Source organism: Panthera pardus, unplaced genomic scaffold, assembly GCF_024362965.1.
Source record: "Panthera pardus isolate Hobbes unplaced genomic scaffold, ASM2436296v1 HiC_scaffold_24, whole genome shotgun sequence".
Taxonomy (NCBI): domain Eukaryota; kingdom Metazoa; phylum Chordata; class Mammalia; order Carnivora; family Felidae; genus Panthera; species Panthera pardus.
The window spans coordinates 103,794,094-103,809,732 of NW_026526810.1; the positions used below are offsets into that span (position 1 = coordinate 103,794,094).

Consider the following 15,639-nt stretch of genomic DNA (forward strand, 5'->3'; position numbering starts at 1 on the left):
CTCTTTTGTATATCTACTGTTGGCTTTTGTTTTGTGTTATATGAAACATCTTACAGGTAAAACAGTCTATTTTAAGCTGATTACAACTTAAGTTTGATCATATCAAAAAAAAAAAAAAAAAACCAAAACAACTCTACTCTTTTACTCCTTCCCCACATTTTCTGTTTTTGATGTAACAATTATACACTTTTATATTGTGTTAAGGGTTAACAAAAAATTGTATTTAAAATCTTTTAACTTTTGTGCCAGAATGAAATCATTAAAACACTACCATATTACAGTACTATAGTATTCTGAGTTTGGTTATAGACTTTCCTTTACCACTGTGTTTTATATTTTTATATATTTTTATGTTACTAATCAGCATCTTTTCAGCTTGAAGAACTTTTAGCATTTCTTATAAACCTGGTCTGGTGGTGATGAACTCCCTCAGTTTTTGTTGCTCTTGAAAATTCTTTGTCTCTACATCATTTTTGAAGGACAGCTTTGCTACATAAAGTGTTCTTAATTGGTATTATTTTTCTTACAGTACTTTGAATATATTATCCCACTCTCTCCTGACCTGTAAGGTTCTGCTGAGAAAGCCACTGATAGCCTTGTGGAGGTTCCCTTATATGTGAGGATTTTTTCTTTTCTCTTGCTGCTTTAAAAATTTTCTGTTTTTGATTTTAGATAGTTTTATCATAATGTGTCTTAGAGAGGATTTTTTTGGGTTGAAACTATTTGGGGTCTTTCAAGCTGTATGAAGTTGGATGTCCAGATATCTCACCAGATTTGGGAAGTTATTTCTTTCTGTCTCTTTCTCTTTTCCTTACTGGAGGACTCCAGTAATTATAAATTATTTATTTTATGGAATCTCATAATTCATGTAGTCTTTCTTCACTTTTTAAAAATTTTCTGTCTTGCTCCTTTGATTGGATAATTTCAAATGACCTGCTTCAGATTCACTCATTCTTTCTTCTGCTTGGTCAGAAGCTCTCTATTGAATTCTTCAGTTAAATTATTGAATTTTCAAGCTCTAGAATTGCTTTTTTGTTTTTTTTTTTTATGGTTTCTGTTTCTTTGTTGAACCTCCCATTTTGTTTATGTATTGTTTTCCTAATTTTGTTTGGTTGTCTGTGTTATCTTGTAGTTACCATATTCCTTTAAGAGGATTATTCTGAATTCTTTTTTATACAGTTAATAGATCTTTATTTCTTTAAGGTTAGTTATTAGAACTTTATTAGTTTCCTTTGGTGGTATCATGTTTACCTGATTTGTCCTGATTCTCATATTCTTATTTTGGTATTTGCTTATTTGAGCAATGAGCCTTTATAGGTTTGCTTCAGCAAGGAAAGTCCTTCACCATTTGGCTCAGCTAGAGGTTCTGGACAGGCAGCTGGTAGCAGCTTCAGGCAAGCAGTGCTTTCTCTCAGGGTCTCTAGTTGGATGGGGCCAATGTCTATGCTCTGAGGTTGGTCAGGGGACCTGCCATTGTTCTGCAAGTCAGGTGGGTCTGATGGCTGGGCTCTGCATTCAAGTATAACTGCTGGCTTATATCTGTGTTCACATAGAACTACTTCCTGAGCTTTGCGATCACATACGGTTAGGCAGGTTGCATGCTATGTTTCCTGGTAGGATGGTGCTGCTGGTTGCACTCTGTGATTGGGTAAGGCCACATGCTGACCTCTGCAATTGCCTCTGGTCAGTTGAGGTCCCCAGGCTGTGCCCTCTGGCCTGATGGTGCCACTGGCTGGACTCTACATTCAGTTAAGGCCATACACAGTTTTGCAATCAGATTGGACCTCACTCAGGCTGTGCTCCTTGATCAGGTGGGGCTGTAGGCTGTACCCCCAAATTGGATGGGGCTACAAGCTAGGCTCCTGCGATTGAGCAGGGTACTGGCTATGCTCTGCTATTTGACAGTGTGTCTTGCTGGACTTCCTGGTTGGGTAGGGCTGCCAGCTACCCAACAGTTGGATGGAGCTGAAGGCTGTGCTCCATGGTCAGGCAGGGTTGCACTGGGTTCACTGGGCAGGTGGAGCTACAGGCTATGCTTTGTGATTAGGTGAGGTGGCTGGCTGAGCATTCTGTCAGGGTGAGTCTGCAAGCTATGCTCAGCAATTGCATGGGGCTGTAGGCTATCTGTGCTGTTGGGTAGGGCTGTCAGGTTGGGCTCCAGAGCTGGCCAGGGTCTCTGGCTGGGCAGCCTGAGATAGGGCTGGAGGCTATGTTCAACAGTAGGGTGGTGCTGCTGGGCTTGGCTCCCTACCTGAATGGAGCTGTAGAATGGGCTCTGTGGCTGCTTCAATCCCTGGTCAGGATTCCCGGACAGGAATGGCTGGAGGCTATGAAGGCTACACTGAGCAGTTTGGTGGGGCTACTGACTTGCTTTCCTGCCTACGCAGGCCATAGGATGTGTTGTATGCTGCCCATGGCTGACCATGTCTTTGGTTAGGCTTCCCTGTTGAGTGGGGCTGGAGGCTATGCTCAGCAGTTAAGTATGCCCACTGACTTGTTTCTCTGCTCTGGTAGGCCGTAGGATGTGCTGCAGAGGCCCAGCGGCTTAGGGCTGCCTTCCTGCTTAAGTGGGGCTGGAGGCTATGCTCAGCATTTGAGCAGGGTTGCTGACTTGCTCCTTGTGTAGGTAGGGCTCCTCACTGAGTTGTTCCTCTAGCTAGGGACCCAAACCATTCAGAACTGCCATTTAAGCTCCCTGGCCAGTTGGGAGCATTGGCTCAGCTCTGCAAATGATCAGAGCCAGGAGTTGGGATCTCTTCTCAGGCTCTACCACCAATAGGAATGCAGTCAGCCGAGATCTGCACATTTGTTGCTGTGAGTCATTCTCCCTTTCTCTGTCTTGTAGCTGATTCCCCCAGTACTCTCCATGAGGCAGTACTTAAGTGGGCCTCCCAGGAAGCATCAGGAATGCTAGGGAAGCTTGATGTCCCCTTTGCTCTCCTCCTTTTGTCACTGGAGAAGGTGTAGGTCCAGGGAGAACCCCTTGTGTAGCACCACACTGACCTGGAGGAGGAGCAGTGCAGTCAAAGTGAAATCGCTCCTCTTATCCTTCTAATGTTTTTCTTGTCCAAGGGGTTGCTTCAGCCTCACCCCCATGTTCTGGAATCTTGACAAATATTTATAGATAGTTGCTAGTTGCCCTTTCCCTGAAGGGGACCAAAGTTGGGAACTACCTATTTTGCTGTCTTTCTGATGTCTTTCTCCTGATTCTAGTCAGTAATTAAACCGGTTTATTAAATCATTGTTTCATATATTTTGTCTGGGTTTTCATTGGTTTTATTATGGTAAATTTAATCTCTGTTGCTTCATCTTGCCAGAAGATGTCCTATATATCTTTTGCAAAGTGAGTATGATAATAATAATAAAAAAAAAGAACAACATTCAATTCCCAAATATTCAGATAATGTCCTTTTAGATTGATTCTTTTCTTGATACATTTTAGAAAGAATAGTCTTTATTGTGTACCGTTTTTTTACTGGCTTCTCCATTACTTTTCTTTACCTACAGTTTATCCACAGTTGGATTAGATTATTATATATAATAATATAATGTTACTTATGTATTTAATATAATTATATTATGTATTTACTATATTATATATAATAATGTACTCTTATTTATTATGTGTTTTACTAAAATTAGATTAGATTTAATACTTAATGGAAATCTGCTGAAATCATTTTATGCTGTTTTTTTCTTGCCTGTTTTACTTTGATGTTTTTCCATCAGTATATGAAGAAATGAGATAAAACAGAGAACCTAGACATATCTTTGTATTGTCTGAGATTTTGTATCATTAAGGGAAACGACATTCTTGTCTTATGACATATTGTTGTCAAGATTAATTCCTTGACTACTTTCAAGAGGTGGTAGTTTTATTCTGTTTTCAAATTATTTCCTTGAAATCAGCCATCTAATTCAGAAAGAGATTAGGAGCCAAATTTTAAAAACTAGATACCAGGAAATGCCTCATTTATGAATGTACACACATTTGAGCTTATAAATTGGGTAATTGTGCACCTAACAGCTCTACTTATTGTGTCATTATTCACTTTGTATGTATACAAATGAAGGCTTTATAATTCAAATGTTGTAGCCTGGGATACTCATGATTAGAGAATGGTTATTTTTCATGCTCCCATTCAGTGTTAATGCATACAACTATAGAATACCTTATTACACTGTTAGAGCTTCTTTACTAAACATGTATACTGAAGTGGTATAGGTAAGTAATAGTTAATTTGGCCTCTGTAGTCTTATTATATAAAAGAATGTAAGAAAAGGTATAAAAAATCTGCGTTAGTGTCTTTGCATCAAAGGACTAAGCTGACATCTGAATTTAAGTTCTGCCAAGTATATTTTAAAAATTAAGTTCCCAGGACACCTGAGTGGCTCAGTCAGTTAAGCGTCCGACTTTGGCTCAGGTCATGATGATCTCACGGTTTGTGAGTTTGAGCCCATATTGTGCTCTGTGCTGACAGCTCAGAGCCTGGAACCTGCTTTGGATTCTGTGTCTCCCTCTCTCTCTGTCTTTCCCCTGCTCATTCTCTGTCTGCCTCTCTCAAAAATAAATAAGCGTTAAAAAAAAATTAAGTTCCCTTAAAATGATTGTAATGGTAAGAATACATACCCAGATATTTTGAGATTATAGCTCGTCTTTAACATGACTGAGCCCAGATAGTTTATTGTCCTGATAGTTTATTGCCAAACACTGAGTTCTTTTATAGATTTTGGAAGAAAAATCAGCCATTATTTAATCTTCATAATAATTATGCAAATGTATGTATGTATGTGTTTATATATGTGTGTGTATGTGTGTTAGTTTCCTATTGCCACTATAACAGATACCACTTTGTGGCTTAAAACAATGAAAAGTTATTCTCTTAACAGTTTGGGACATCAGATGTCTGAAATGAGTTTAACTGGGCCAAAGCCACAGTGTCAGCAGGACCACATTCCTCTAGGAAACTGTAGGGGAGAATCTGTTTCCTTGCTTTTTCTCAGCTTCTAAAGCTGCATTCCTCGTATTTTTGCTCATGACCCCTTCCTCCATCTTTAAAGCTAATAGCCACACAATCTTCTCCTCTCTTGGGATGAAATCTCCCTCTGCCTCTCTCTTATAAGAATACTTGTAATTACCATCAGGGTCCACCTGGATAATCCAAGACTATCTCCCCATCTCAAAATTCTTAACTTAATCACACATTTCAAGGTTTTTGTGCCATGTAAAGGAGGATTTGTAAGCTCCAGGATTAGGACGTAGATACCTTTTGTAGCCAGAATGGAGTACAGAATACTGCCAAAGCCATATAAAAACAAAACATGTTAGAAACAAGTACAGTTTGGAAAGAAGTTGTACAGATATGTTAATAATGTAAACAAGAGACCCCAGAGTTGTTCTGCTGTGTTCCAACATTTTATATTGTTAATTGGTATTTTTCATTTCTGATAGAAACAAATAGGATATTAATATTCATCTTTTTTCTGATATACTTCATCTTCTACTCTTGTCTTTCCCTTCTATAAAACCAATACTTAGTAATCTAAGGTCATGAGTTCATGAATTGGAACACAGATTTACATAGCCTGATATTGTGATTAATTCAGAAATAATTTGTATTTGCTATTTGAACACAGGTATATGTTCAGACACGTTTTCTTATTTCCCTTAAGCTTTTTGTCACCCTCTCCTTTACCTTTGTTGCTCTTGATACTAATGAAGAATTGACCACTTTGCCACTGATGATGGTATTTTTCTAAGTAATATGATGAGAGTTTTTAGGACACAGTTCTAAAGGTTCCTTTATTCCTAGAAGATCATAGATCTCTGAGCTAGATTATTTTTTTCTGTTTCTGTTCAGTATCATTCCATTGTTTGGAGAGAAAACTTTATTTCCTGATTGTAATGTATGGTTTGTGCCTCCTAGAGTCACCAATAAATATGTTGTAGCAAAGTAAGCTTTAATTTTGTTACATAATTTATAAGCTAAATGTTTGCATTATCTTTTCTAAACTACAGGATACCAGAAGGCCCCATTGATCAGGGACCAGCCTCAGGAAGGGTTCGTGCTTTAGAAGAGCAGCTTTTGAAGGCCAAAGAACAGATTGAAAATTATAAGAAACAAACTAGAAATGGTAGGTGATTATATAGTGTTTTTCTGCTTTAGTATATTGATATTACCACAAATAATTAAAATTGTCCTTCATCAAAATGTTGGGAATACTGATACTATTTATTCTTTGACTGCAGGTCTGGGGAAAGATCATGAAATCCTAAGGAGGAGGATTGAAAATGGAGCTAAAGAGCTCTGGTTTTTTCTACAAAGTGAATTGAAGAAATTAAAGAATTTAGAAGGAAATGAACTCCAAAGTCATGCAGATGAATTTCTGTCAGATTTGGGACATCGTGAAAGGTGCTATTCTTTTCTTTTTTTTTTTAAGTTTTTATTTATTTATTTTGAGAGAAACAGAGGCCCTATGAGAGGGGGAGGGGCAGAGAGAGAGATGGAGAGAGAGAATCCTAAGCAGGCTCAGCACTGTCAACACAGATCCTGACATGGGGCTAGCCCATGACCTGCGAGATCATGACCTGAGCCAAAACCAAGAGTCAGATGATTAACTGACTGAGCCACCCAGGCATTCCACGTGCCATTCATTTTTTACATTTCATTTGGGCTTTGGTAGAGATTATAATCTAAGAATATAAACTGGAACTCTTGTTCATTTCCCTGCTGAATGGTAAGTGACACCTACCATATTTAAGAGCAGAAGAGTACCTGAGGTTTCAAGGACAATAATTCCCAAATGATCAACTAGAATATATCACTGGAAAATATTATTTAAAATGTATTTCTAGATATCTTTATAACCCTAAGTAAACTCTGAAGGTAGTGATGTCAGCCAGTAATACATTAAAATATCTTCTTGTAAATATCCTTCATATACAATCAATAATTGAAGTGGTGTATGTAGTTTTACATTATAGTACATTGGAACTCATACTGAAGCTGGCAGTTACGTTTCTAATTCAAACATTAAAAACTTTGAAATAGCACCTTTTTCAGATTTCTAATGAAAAGTTAACAGGTTTTTGATACAAAGGAGCATTCTTTTATTTATTTTTCTACTTAGTTACTAGACATAAGAATCTGAAATCTCCCTAGTTAAATTTATTTCTCCTGTTTGCACATTTCTGAAAATATGCAGTTTATCTTCCATAGAAAAGAAAACCTTTTGGTACTGATGTATTCATGCAGAACACAGTATATCTGAAAATCATTATAAATACAATGAAACCTGTCCTTAGGCTTATTATATATACAAGTCTATCCCAGTAGGATTCTCATGGCAATTACTGTCTCATTAGTGAACAGTAAAAGAAAAATTGTTGTATTAACACAACCTACCACTGTGAAGAGGAAAAGAATTACCCCACAATCGAGAGATTCATATATATTTACATCATCAGCAATATTGTAGGGATTTTGAAATATTGCTCTGCTATTTTAAGTGAAATTACAAATAAAATCCACCAGTTTATTGGATCATTTTAGCATTAAACTATAGAAGTAAGCAGAAGGGCATTGAATCATTAGGGGCTCCTGAATTATTAGGGGCATTGAATTATTAGGCCACGCATTCAGCAGTCCCTTTGAAAATTTTAGCCATACTTAGACCATTAGACCAAATGCTGACTAATTCTAGGCACGATTCTGTTAATTGGAGCTGTGTGCTTGTATGCTTTACTTACTGCAATTTTATAGGGAAAGGCAGATCTGAAGAGGGTTTGAGTTGGGCAGACTATGTGGTATTTAAAGGAGAATTTTGCTATTGATTTCTTAGTGTTTAAAGTTTGAGTGATTTAATTAAATTGCTTGAATTTAATCTTCATATATTTTCTAGATTGAAATCATTATTTAAAGAATTATTTTTGTGCATATATTTTATGACTGTATGTAGAAATGGAAAAATATATGCAAATGTACACATGAAAAAGTTGGGCCCTAAAGTTGATATAAATCGATGTTAAATTTTTTGTAAGTTGAATTTTGTTTTAAGTATATTAGGATTCTGACACCACCTTTTAGTACATGTTAAATATTTCACTGAAAATAAAAATGGAAAGATATCCAAGTTTCCCCAGGCGATTTCTTTTACTGTCTTTAAGCAGAAATTATAAGGAACTTGGGATGCAGCTTCACAGGGTAGGAATGTAACTGCAGGCAGCTGTGGTAGAATGCAGTGATACAATAATGAAAAAGCGTAGCCAGACATTGGAGAAATAACCCTACAGTTACGAATGTACAGTGGAGAGGATCTGTACGTGTGCAGAATATGCCATCTTACTGATCATTTTCAAGATTTTTAGGTGTAAGAATTAAAATTAAAACAGTTTTTGTTTCCCTCTGGTGATTTTTAAATTACGTAAAAATCCCTATTTCATTTTTACACTTACCCAAATATAGTGTATAGGTTGTCTAAAAGCCTGTGTTCTCTGATAAGTCAGTTAGAAGTTGAGTCTGTCAATGTTTTCATTCAACTTTCCCTCTGAATCACTCTTGTCATCTTTTGGTTCAGAAAGACATCAATAATAGGAAAGACATTTATGGGCTCTTGTTTCTTCAAAGGGTTTTTTCTTTCTTAGAACTTTCTTCTGATATAAACGCTGATCCTCTTTTTTTTCCCCTTTCTAAATCAATAAAACTGTAATTTATGTACAAATGCTTTCAGTTTTGTTAGCACACCCCAGAATCAAGATACAGAACATTCTGCAGCCCTGAGAAGTTTCCTCATGCTCCTTTGTAGTCAGCACCTCCCCACCCTCAGTCCTTGGCAGTCATTAGGTTTGTTCCTATCCCTATTTTTTGCCTTTTCCAGAATTTTATGTAAATGCAGTCACATATTATGTAGCTTTTTGAGTGTGGTTTCTTTCACTTGGCATAACGCATCTGAGATTCACCCATGTTGTTTTGTGTATTGATAGTTCATTCTTTTTACTGCTAAGTAATATTCCATTGTACGGATGTACCACAGGTAGTTTATCCATTCACCAGTTGAAGGACATTGGGTTGTTTATATGTTTTGTTGATTATGAATAAAGCCACCATAAACACTAACATACATGTTTTTGCAGAAACGTATTTTCATTCCTTTTGGATTAATATCCAGAGTGGGATTTGTGTGTCATATGTTGAATGTCTATTTAATTTATAAGACACTGCCAAACTAGATTTTCAAGTGACAGTTTCATTCTAGTGATAATATATTACCATATTTCATGGTAATAGAGTCAAATTTACCTGCTGTTTTTGAACATCATTGATCATAAATTGACTGTGGCCTGTCTCTTTGAAATAATGAGGGAGATTAGCAGTTTAGAGTGATTATTTTTGTGATTGTGATTTTATTATTTGTGTCATAGTATAGGTTCAGTACTTGGATTTATAGCTGTATATATTTGTCTTTCAACCTCTGGGGATATCATTGAAAATTCTGCTTATCACCATGTTAGGTTGCCCAAGACATATTTAACTTAACCACTGTTGCTTTGGGTATTTTGCATTCCTTACGTTGCCAGACACCATGTTTATGAGATAGTTACTAGAACTACTTCTTTCTGATTTTAGATTATAGCAATTATTAAACTTCAAACTAAAGGACAGGAGGGCTTACAGGGCTGATGAACTATTTCTCAATTAACTTGACTGAAATTACTGAGAAATAATCTGGTGAAACAACAATCTCATTGTCCCTGCCTGGTCTGCATCATCTCATTATCAGTAATACATAACGCAGCTTTGGTAAGACTGAGGTGAGATGTTTCCCAAGTGATAAATGCTAATTATACCTAATTATGCTGATTGGCCTTTTGATATTGTGTATAGGGGTTTACGTAGCAACGGAAAGGACTTCAACTCAGATAAGGCGTGCAATATCTGGTTACAGGGAAGATTGGTAGGTTAATAATAGCTTACAGATTTGTATAATCAGAATTGCTGATCATAGCTATTGTGGTACAGTAGTTTGTGTTTTCCCTCTCTAAGGTAGACTCTACTAGACTGTCTTTGAAAGGTCAAAGAAATGATATTTCCACTCTTGAAAAATTAAGTTAAGCTATTCTTTGTTTTTTATTTCATACACACACACATACACAGAAGAAGGAATGAAGACCTTTGAGATGTGATTTGATTGAGACTTACATTAAACTGGAAGGTAGATGCTCTTTCTTCAGTTGTTAATTCCTTTGGCCAAAATGTTTTTGTATGATTGTCTTTCTCCTAAGGAATCCAGGTATATTTTTAAGTGGTGCTAAAACATACCTCCAAATATCCATGGACAAAGGGAGATCTTGTCCTATGAAGTTGTCCTTAATTTTCTCATCACTTAGTCTTTATCAGCCAGATCATGATTCTCCATCTTCTGTAAGGAGACATCTTCCCCTAAAATAAAGTTTGCATTGGAAGGAGAATCTAAAGGTGGAAAAAGACATCTTATCTAATGACTTTGATTCTGTTTTTTGCCTCCCCACCCTCCCGACCTTACATCTCCCTGGATGTGATTTCCAAACTCAAGGATGATTAGACATTAAAAATAGTCACTTATTAAGGATTTCCTTCATGGCAGTTATTATGATAAAGGCTCTCCATTCATTATTTTCTCAGCATAGTAATACTTTGAGGCAAGCATTATTATTCTGTATTTGATAAATAAAGTTATACTCAGGCCTAGAGAAATTAGATAGTTTACACAAGTAAGTGGCCGAGCTATTTTTCTCCAAAATATTTTTTCTTTTTTCTTTGATATGATTTATTGTCAAGTTGGCTCACATACAGTGTATACAGTGTGCTCTTGGTTTTGGGGGTAGTTTCTTATGATTCATTGTTTACATGCAACACCCAGTGCTCATCCCAACAAGTGCCCTCCTCAAATACTTTTTCTTAATTGCTAAATACTTAGCTTCTCTGAGCTTTATTTTTCTCTTTTACACATGGGGATATAATTCCTATATCATAACATTATGTTGATTAAATGTGGGAAAATATATAAAACAACTTCCACAGTGACTGACACATTGTAGTTTCTGGTAGACTCTAGTGGGACCTGCATAAGGAAAGCCTCATAAGAGGGTATAAATAGAGAACTCTTAGATGCTTCAGGGCAAGCACAAGTAAGGGGAAATTGTCATAATGCTCAGCAGCAAGAATTTCAAGGTTTGGGACCTATACATAAGCCTGGTGGACATCACTCACCAAGTAGCATAATTATGGCCTCATATGATAAACTATTTTTGTTGTTGCTCTTATGGACTCCCCCCCACCCCCGCCCCGCCCCACCCATGTGGGCTGTCAAAAAGAGGTGGTATCTTAGAATTCCTCCTTGAGACAAGGGAGGCAAAAGGAATATTGTCTTCCTATCCGTCTCTAGATCACATTTTTATTCTTTGTACTGCTTATTTCTGCCCCAGGAGCAAATCATAGTAAAAGCAGCCTTGGACAAAACCCAAATAAGTTTTCTTGCTCTTGATCCAGATTTACCTATGGGTTAGACTCTGTAATATAGCCTCCCTTAGTCACATTTACTTCAAAAATGGTAGTTCCTTCACCTTGGGATTTTCTTGAATTATATCTGCTCTGTGCTGACCCTGAGGGGGAATTTCTATCTTTAAAATTTTGTAAATTACTTTTTTTTTAGAGGTTTTTTTTTTTTTTTTTTAGTGTTTTTATTTATTTTTGAGACAGAGAGACACAGAGCATGAGCAGGGGAGGGGCAGAGAGAGGGAGAGACACAGAATCTGAAGCGGGCTCCAGGCTCTGAGCTGTCAGCACAGAGCCCGATGTGGGGCTTGAACTCACGGAGTGTGAGATCATGACCTGAGCTGAAGTCTGATGCTCAACTGACTGAGCCCCCCAGGCGCCCCTATTTTTAACGTTTTGAATCCAGTATAAACAAAATACTTGTGGTTCTTCATTAGCATAATTGAGACAAACTGAAACATTTAAGAATAGTTTTGGGGATATCAAAATATAGAAATAGGAAAATTAACTAAAAATACAAAGAATATAAATGTAGCCCAGCTTTTGAAATAGAGGTTTTGACACCTGTCATAACTGGCCTGCTCTCTGAATCATAGATTCTGTTCTAGTCTACTGGTTATTCTCAGGCATCTATACTCCACCCACAAGTGACTAGCACTATTCTGCTGGTCTTTTGCCTGGTTTTGTATTTCCCAGGCTTTGACCTGCCCTCATACCAGGCCTTAAGATTCATCATTCATCTCCTAGATTTCTTGATCAATCAGTTCATAGTCAAAACCAAGATGGCCAGATTTCCAGCTTTTAGGACACTTCTAGGAGATTTGATTTAAGAGTAGAGTCACTGAAAACCAATCATTTCTATAGAATGGATTTTAGTCACCATATTTCCCAGTAACGATCTATATACTTTCTGTTTGCTTATTCTCATATCTTTGGCTAAAAGATGACAAATTTTGCAGGATGGTAATTTCTAAACATTATTGAATCAGCAAAGAACTAAATTTAAGATTATTTCCACTCATCATCAAGGAAATACAAATCAAAACCACAATGAGATGCCACCTCACTCACACCTGTCAGAATGGCTAATATTAACAACTCCGGAAACAACAGACGTTGGCGAGGTTGCGGAGAAAGGGGAACACTTGCACTGCTGGTAGGAATGCAAACTGGTGCAGCCACTCTTGAAAACAGTATGGAGATTCCTCAAAAAATTAAAAATAGAACTACCCTACGACCCAGCAATTGCACTACTAGGTATTTACCCAAAGGAAACAAGAGTGCTGTTTTGAAGAGGCACATGCACCCCAGTGTTTATAGCAGCACTATCAACAATAGCCAAAGTATGGAAAGAGCCCAATGTTCATTGACTGATGAATGGATAAAGAAGATGTATATATATATATATACCACATCTTAGTACTTGGCGATCAAAAAGAATGAAATTGCCATTTGCAACAATGTGGATGGAACTAGAGTGTATTATGCTAAGCGAAATAAGTCAGTCAGAGAAAGATAAATATGCAATCTCACTCATGTGTGGAATTTAATAAACAAAACAGATGAACATAGGGGAAGGGTAAAAATAAGATAAAAAAAGAGAGGGGGGGAAATCATAAGAGACTCTTAAATACAGAGAACAAACTGAAGGTTGCTAGAGGGGTGTCGGGTGGGGGAATGGGCTAAATGGGTGATGGGCATAAAGGAGAGCACTTGTTGGGATGAACACTGGGTGTCATATGTAAGTGATGAATCACTAAATTCTACTCTTGAAATCATTATTACACTATATATTAACTAGCTTGGATTTAAATAAAATTTTAAAAATAAATACATTTAAGATTGTTTCCTGGGCTTGTCTTCCTTACATGGTCTCTAATGGGAAGGCCCAGAAAAAAAGATTTAAAATTTTTTTTTAATGTTTATTTATTTTTGAGAGAGAGAAAAAAATAGAGTGCAAGTGGGGTGTGGGGCGGGGGGCAGAGAGGAAGGCACCGAATCCAAAGTGGGCTCCAGGCTCTGAGCTGTTAGCACAGAGCCTGATGTGGGGCTAGAGCTCATGGAGTGCGAGATCATGACCTGAGCTGAAGTCAGACACTCCACCGACTGAGCCACCCAGGTGCCCCAAGAAAAAAAGATTTAAAAATCAAGTTTAATTTTAGTTGACTCCTGGAATAGACCAACTTATATTGAGACTGACTGTGTTATAAAAAATTAGTGTACTTTTTTTTTGGGGGGGGAGGTATATGGCCCTCTAGTTCTGTGTGAGCTTGGTTATCCCACTTTCTTGACAGAGTTTGGGATGGATGTGAATAAATTGCCAAGACTTAATACTGATATAACTTGGTAAAAACATTTTTGTGTTTTCTAATTTATTAAAAGACACAAATTAACTTTTATTCCCACTGATTAAGGAATGGCTTGATTACTATGATGTGAAAGCATAACCATGCCAATTTTGATATTTCAGAGAATTCTCCTCTCCAAATTAGACCTAATGTAGTTTTTACCCTCTTGAGACCATATGATTGTCAATGAAATGTAGTGCTATTTGTCTATTGATATGTGTAGGTTTAATGTTAAAGCCATGGAAAGCATATTGAATTTCCTTTTTTCCTGCAACTGGCATTTGCTGATAGACTGGTTATTTATCCCACTGTACTACATCTCCACGAAGAGTACTCCTATTTAAAGTTGAGGCTTACAACAGGTTTTGTGATCACTCATAGCTAAAAGGCAGGAAAAAGCAAAGGACCACATTTGGATATGATGAAATCTATAAAGTGGAAAATATAATGAGCATGATGAGAGTGATGAGGAAGAGGTTATTGAGAAAATAATTTAAATAAACTTCCAGCTGAGCCCTGCAACACCATTATAGTCCAAGATTTCTTATATGTTTCCACGATCAACTCATACAATTTCATATAGGTGGTGACTTTTCCCCTAGTAAAAGTAAAACTATAAAAGAATACTGTAAACTACATAATAATCCAGAGGGGCCTGTTTTATAATCTGAAAAAACTTAAAAGTTGACCTTCTGTCCATTGTGTAAGACTAAGTTAATTTGTTAAGGAGGCAGTAAATTATAGGTTTGGTTTTTCCCATTACAACTACTCTTTAATAAAATTTTTTGAAAATGCTTAGCATCTTAGGTGAGAATAATAAATATTTTTTTAAAAATTACGTATTTGACTGTTGCCCTGGTCAAAAAGGAAATAGTCAAGCTGTGGAATGCCCTGTGCATCGCTGATGTTGATACATTGAGCAAATGCCTAAAATGCTTCACAGATGACCCTTTTGTTCCAAAGCATTGTGCAAAGCTGTTCCACTACTAGTTAGATGTATTCTAAACTATGGCTATGATTTTTAATCTTTATTTGTATATTCATAATAGTGTTGCTTTATTCAAGACACTAGCTATTATTAAGTATTCTCTGTTAATTTTGTGTAGTTCTAATGCTTTTCTGTGGTAGTAAATAATAATTTAGTTTTTCCTGTGGGGTGCCAGTGCTTTGTTATTAAATGCTTTACCGTGTTATTAAGTACTTTACCATCTAGTTAAGAACCGGGAATAACAAAACTGAGGCTATGGCATGTACTCCTGGGTAAATCACAATTGTTGAGGGCTGGTTTCATTATCTGTTAAATGAGTTCTTACTGATCAGTCCCCTTCTTCAGTGTGCTGTAAGGTACTGGCTACTGGATCATATTTCTGACTGGCCTTCAGTACCACGTATTCCTAGCACCCATGCCCAATGAGTACTTTCTCTTGGTTGTAGAATTATTAGTAGGTACTCTTCATACACAAGGTAAAATCTCTGAAACAACTCTCAGAGTCATTATAGCATAAATAGCAATGTCTTAGTCTGTTCAGGCTGCTATAACAAAAATACCAAAGGCTGTAATTTATAAACAATAAAAATTTATCTCTCACAGTTCTGGAGCCTGGGAAGTCCAAAATCAAGGTGCAGGCACATTTGGTGTCTGGTGAGGACCTGTTTTCTTATTCATGAACAGTGCCTTCTCCATCTGTCCTCACATGGTAGGAGGGCCTAGGGAGTTCTGTGGGGTGTTTTATAAGAGCACTAATCCCATTTGTGAG

The 15,639-nt window shown here is 36.9% G+C and overlaps 1 protein-coding gene across 15 annotated transcripts in view; it reads left to right on the forward strand.

Annotated features, from left to right (window-relative positions):
* The window catches only part of FUT8 (fucosyltransferase 8), a 310,615-nt gene that overhangs the window by 201,246 nt on the left and 93,730 nt on the right, over window positions 1–15,639 (forward strand). For all 15 annotated transcript variants that reach the window (XM_053889503.1, XM_019451533.2, XM_053889508.1 and 12 more), the window contains 2 exons: window positions 6,020–6,135; window positions 6,251–6,413. In XM_053889503.1, the coding sequence (XP_053745478.1) occupies window positions 6,020–6,135; window positions 6,251–6,413 (279 nt within the window). The remainder of the gene's footprint in view (window positions 1–6,019; window positions 6,136–6,250; window positions 6,414–15,639) is intronic.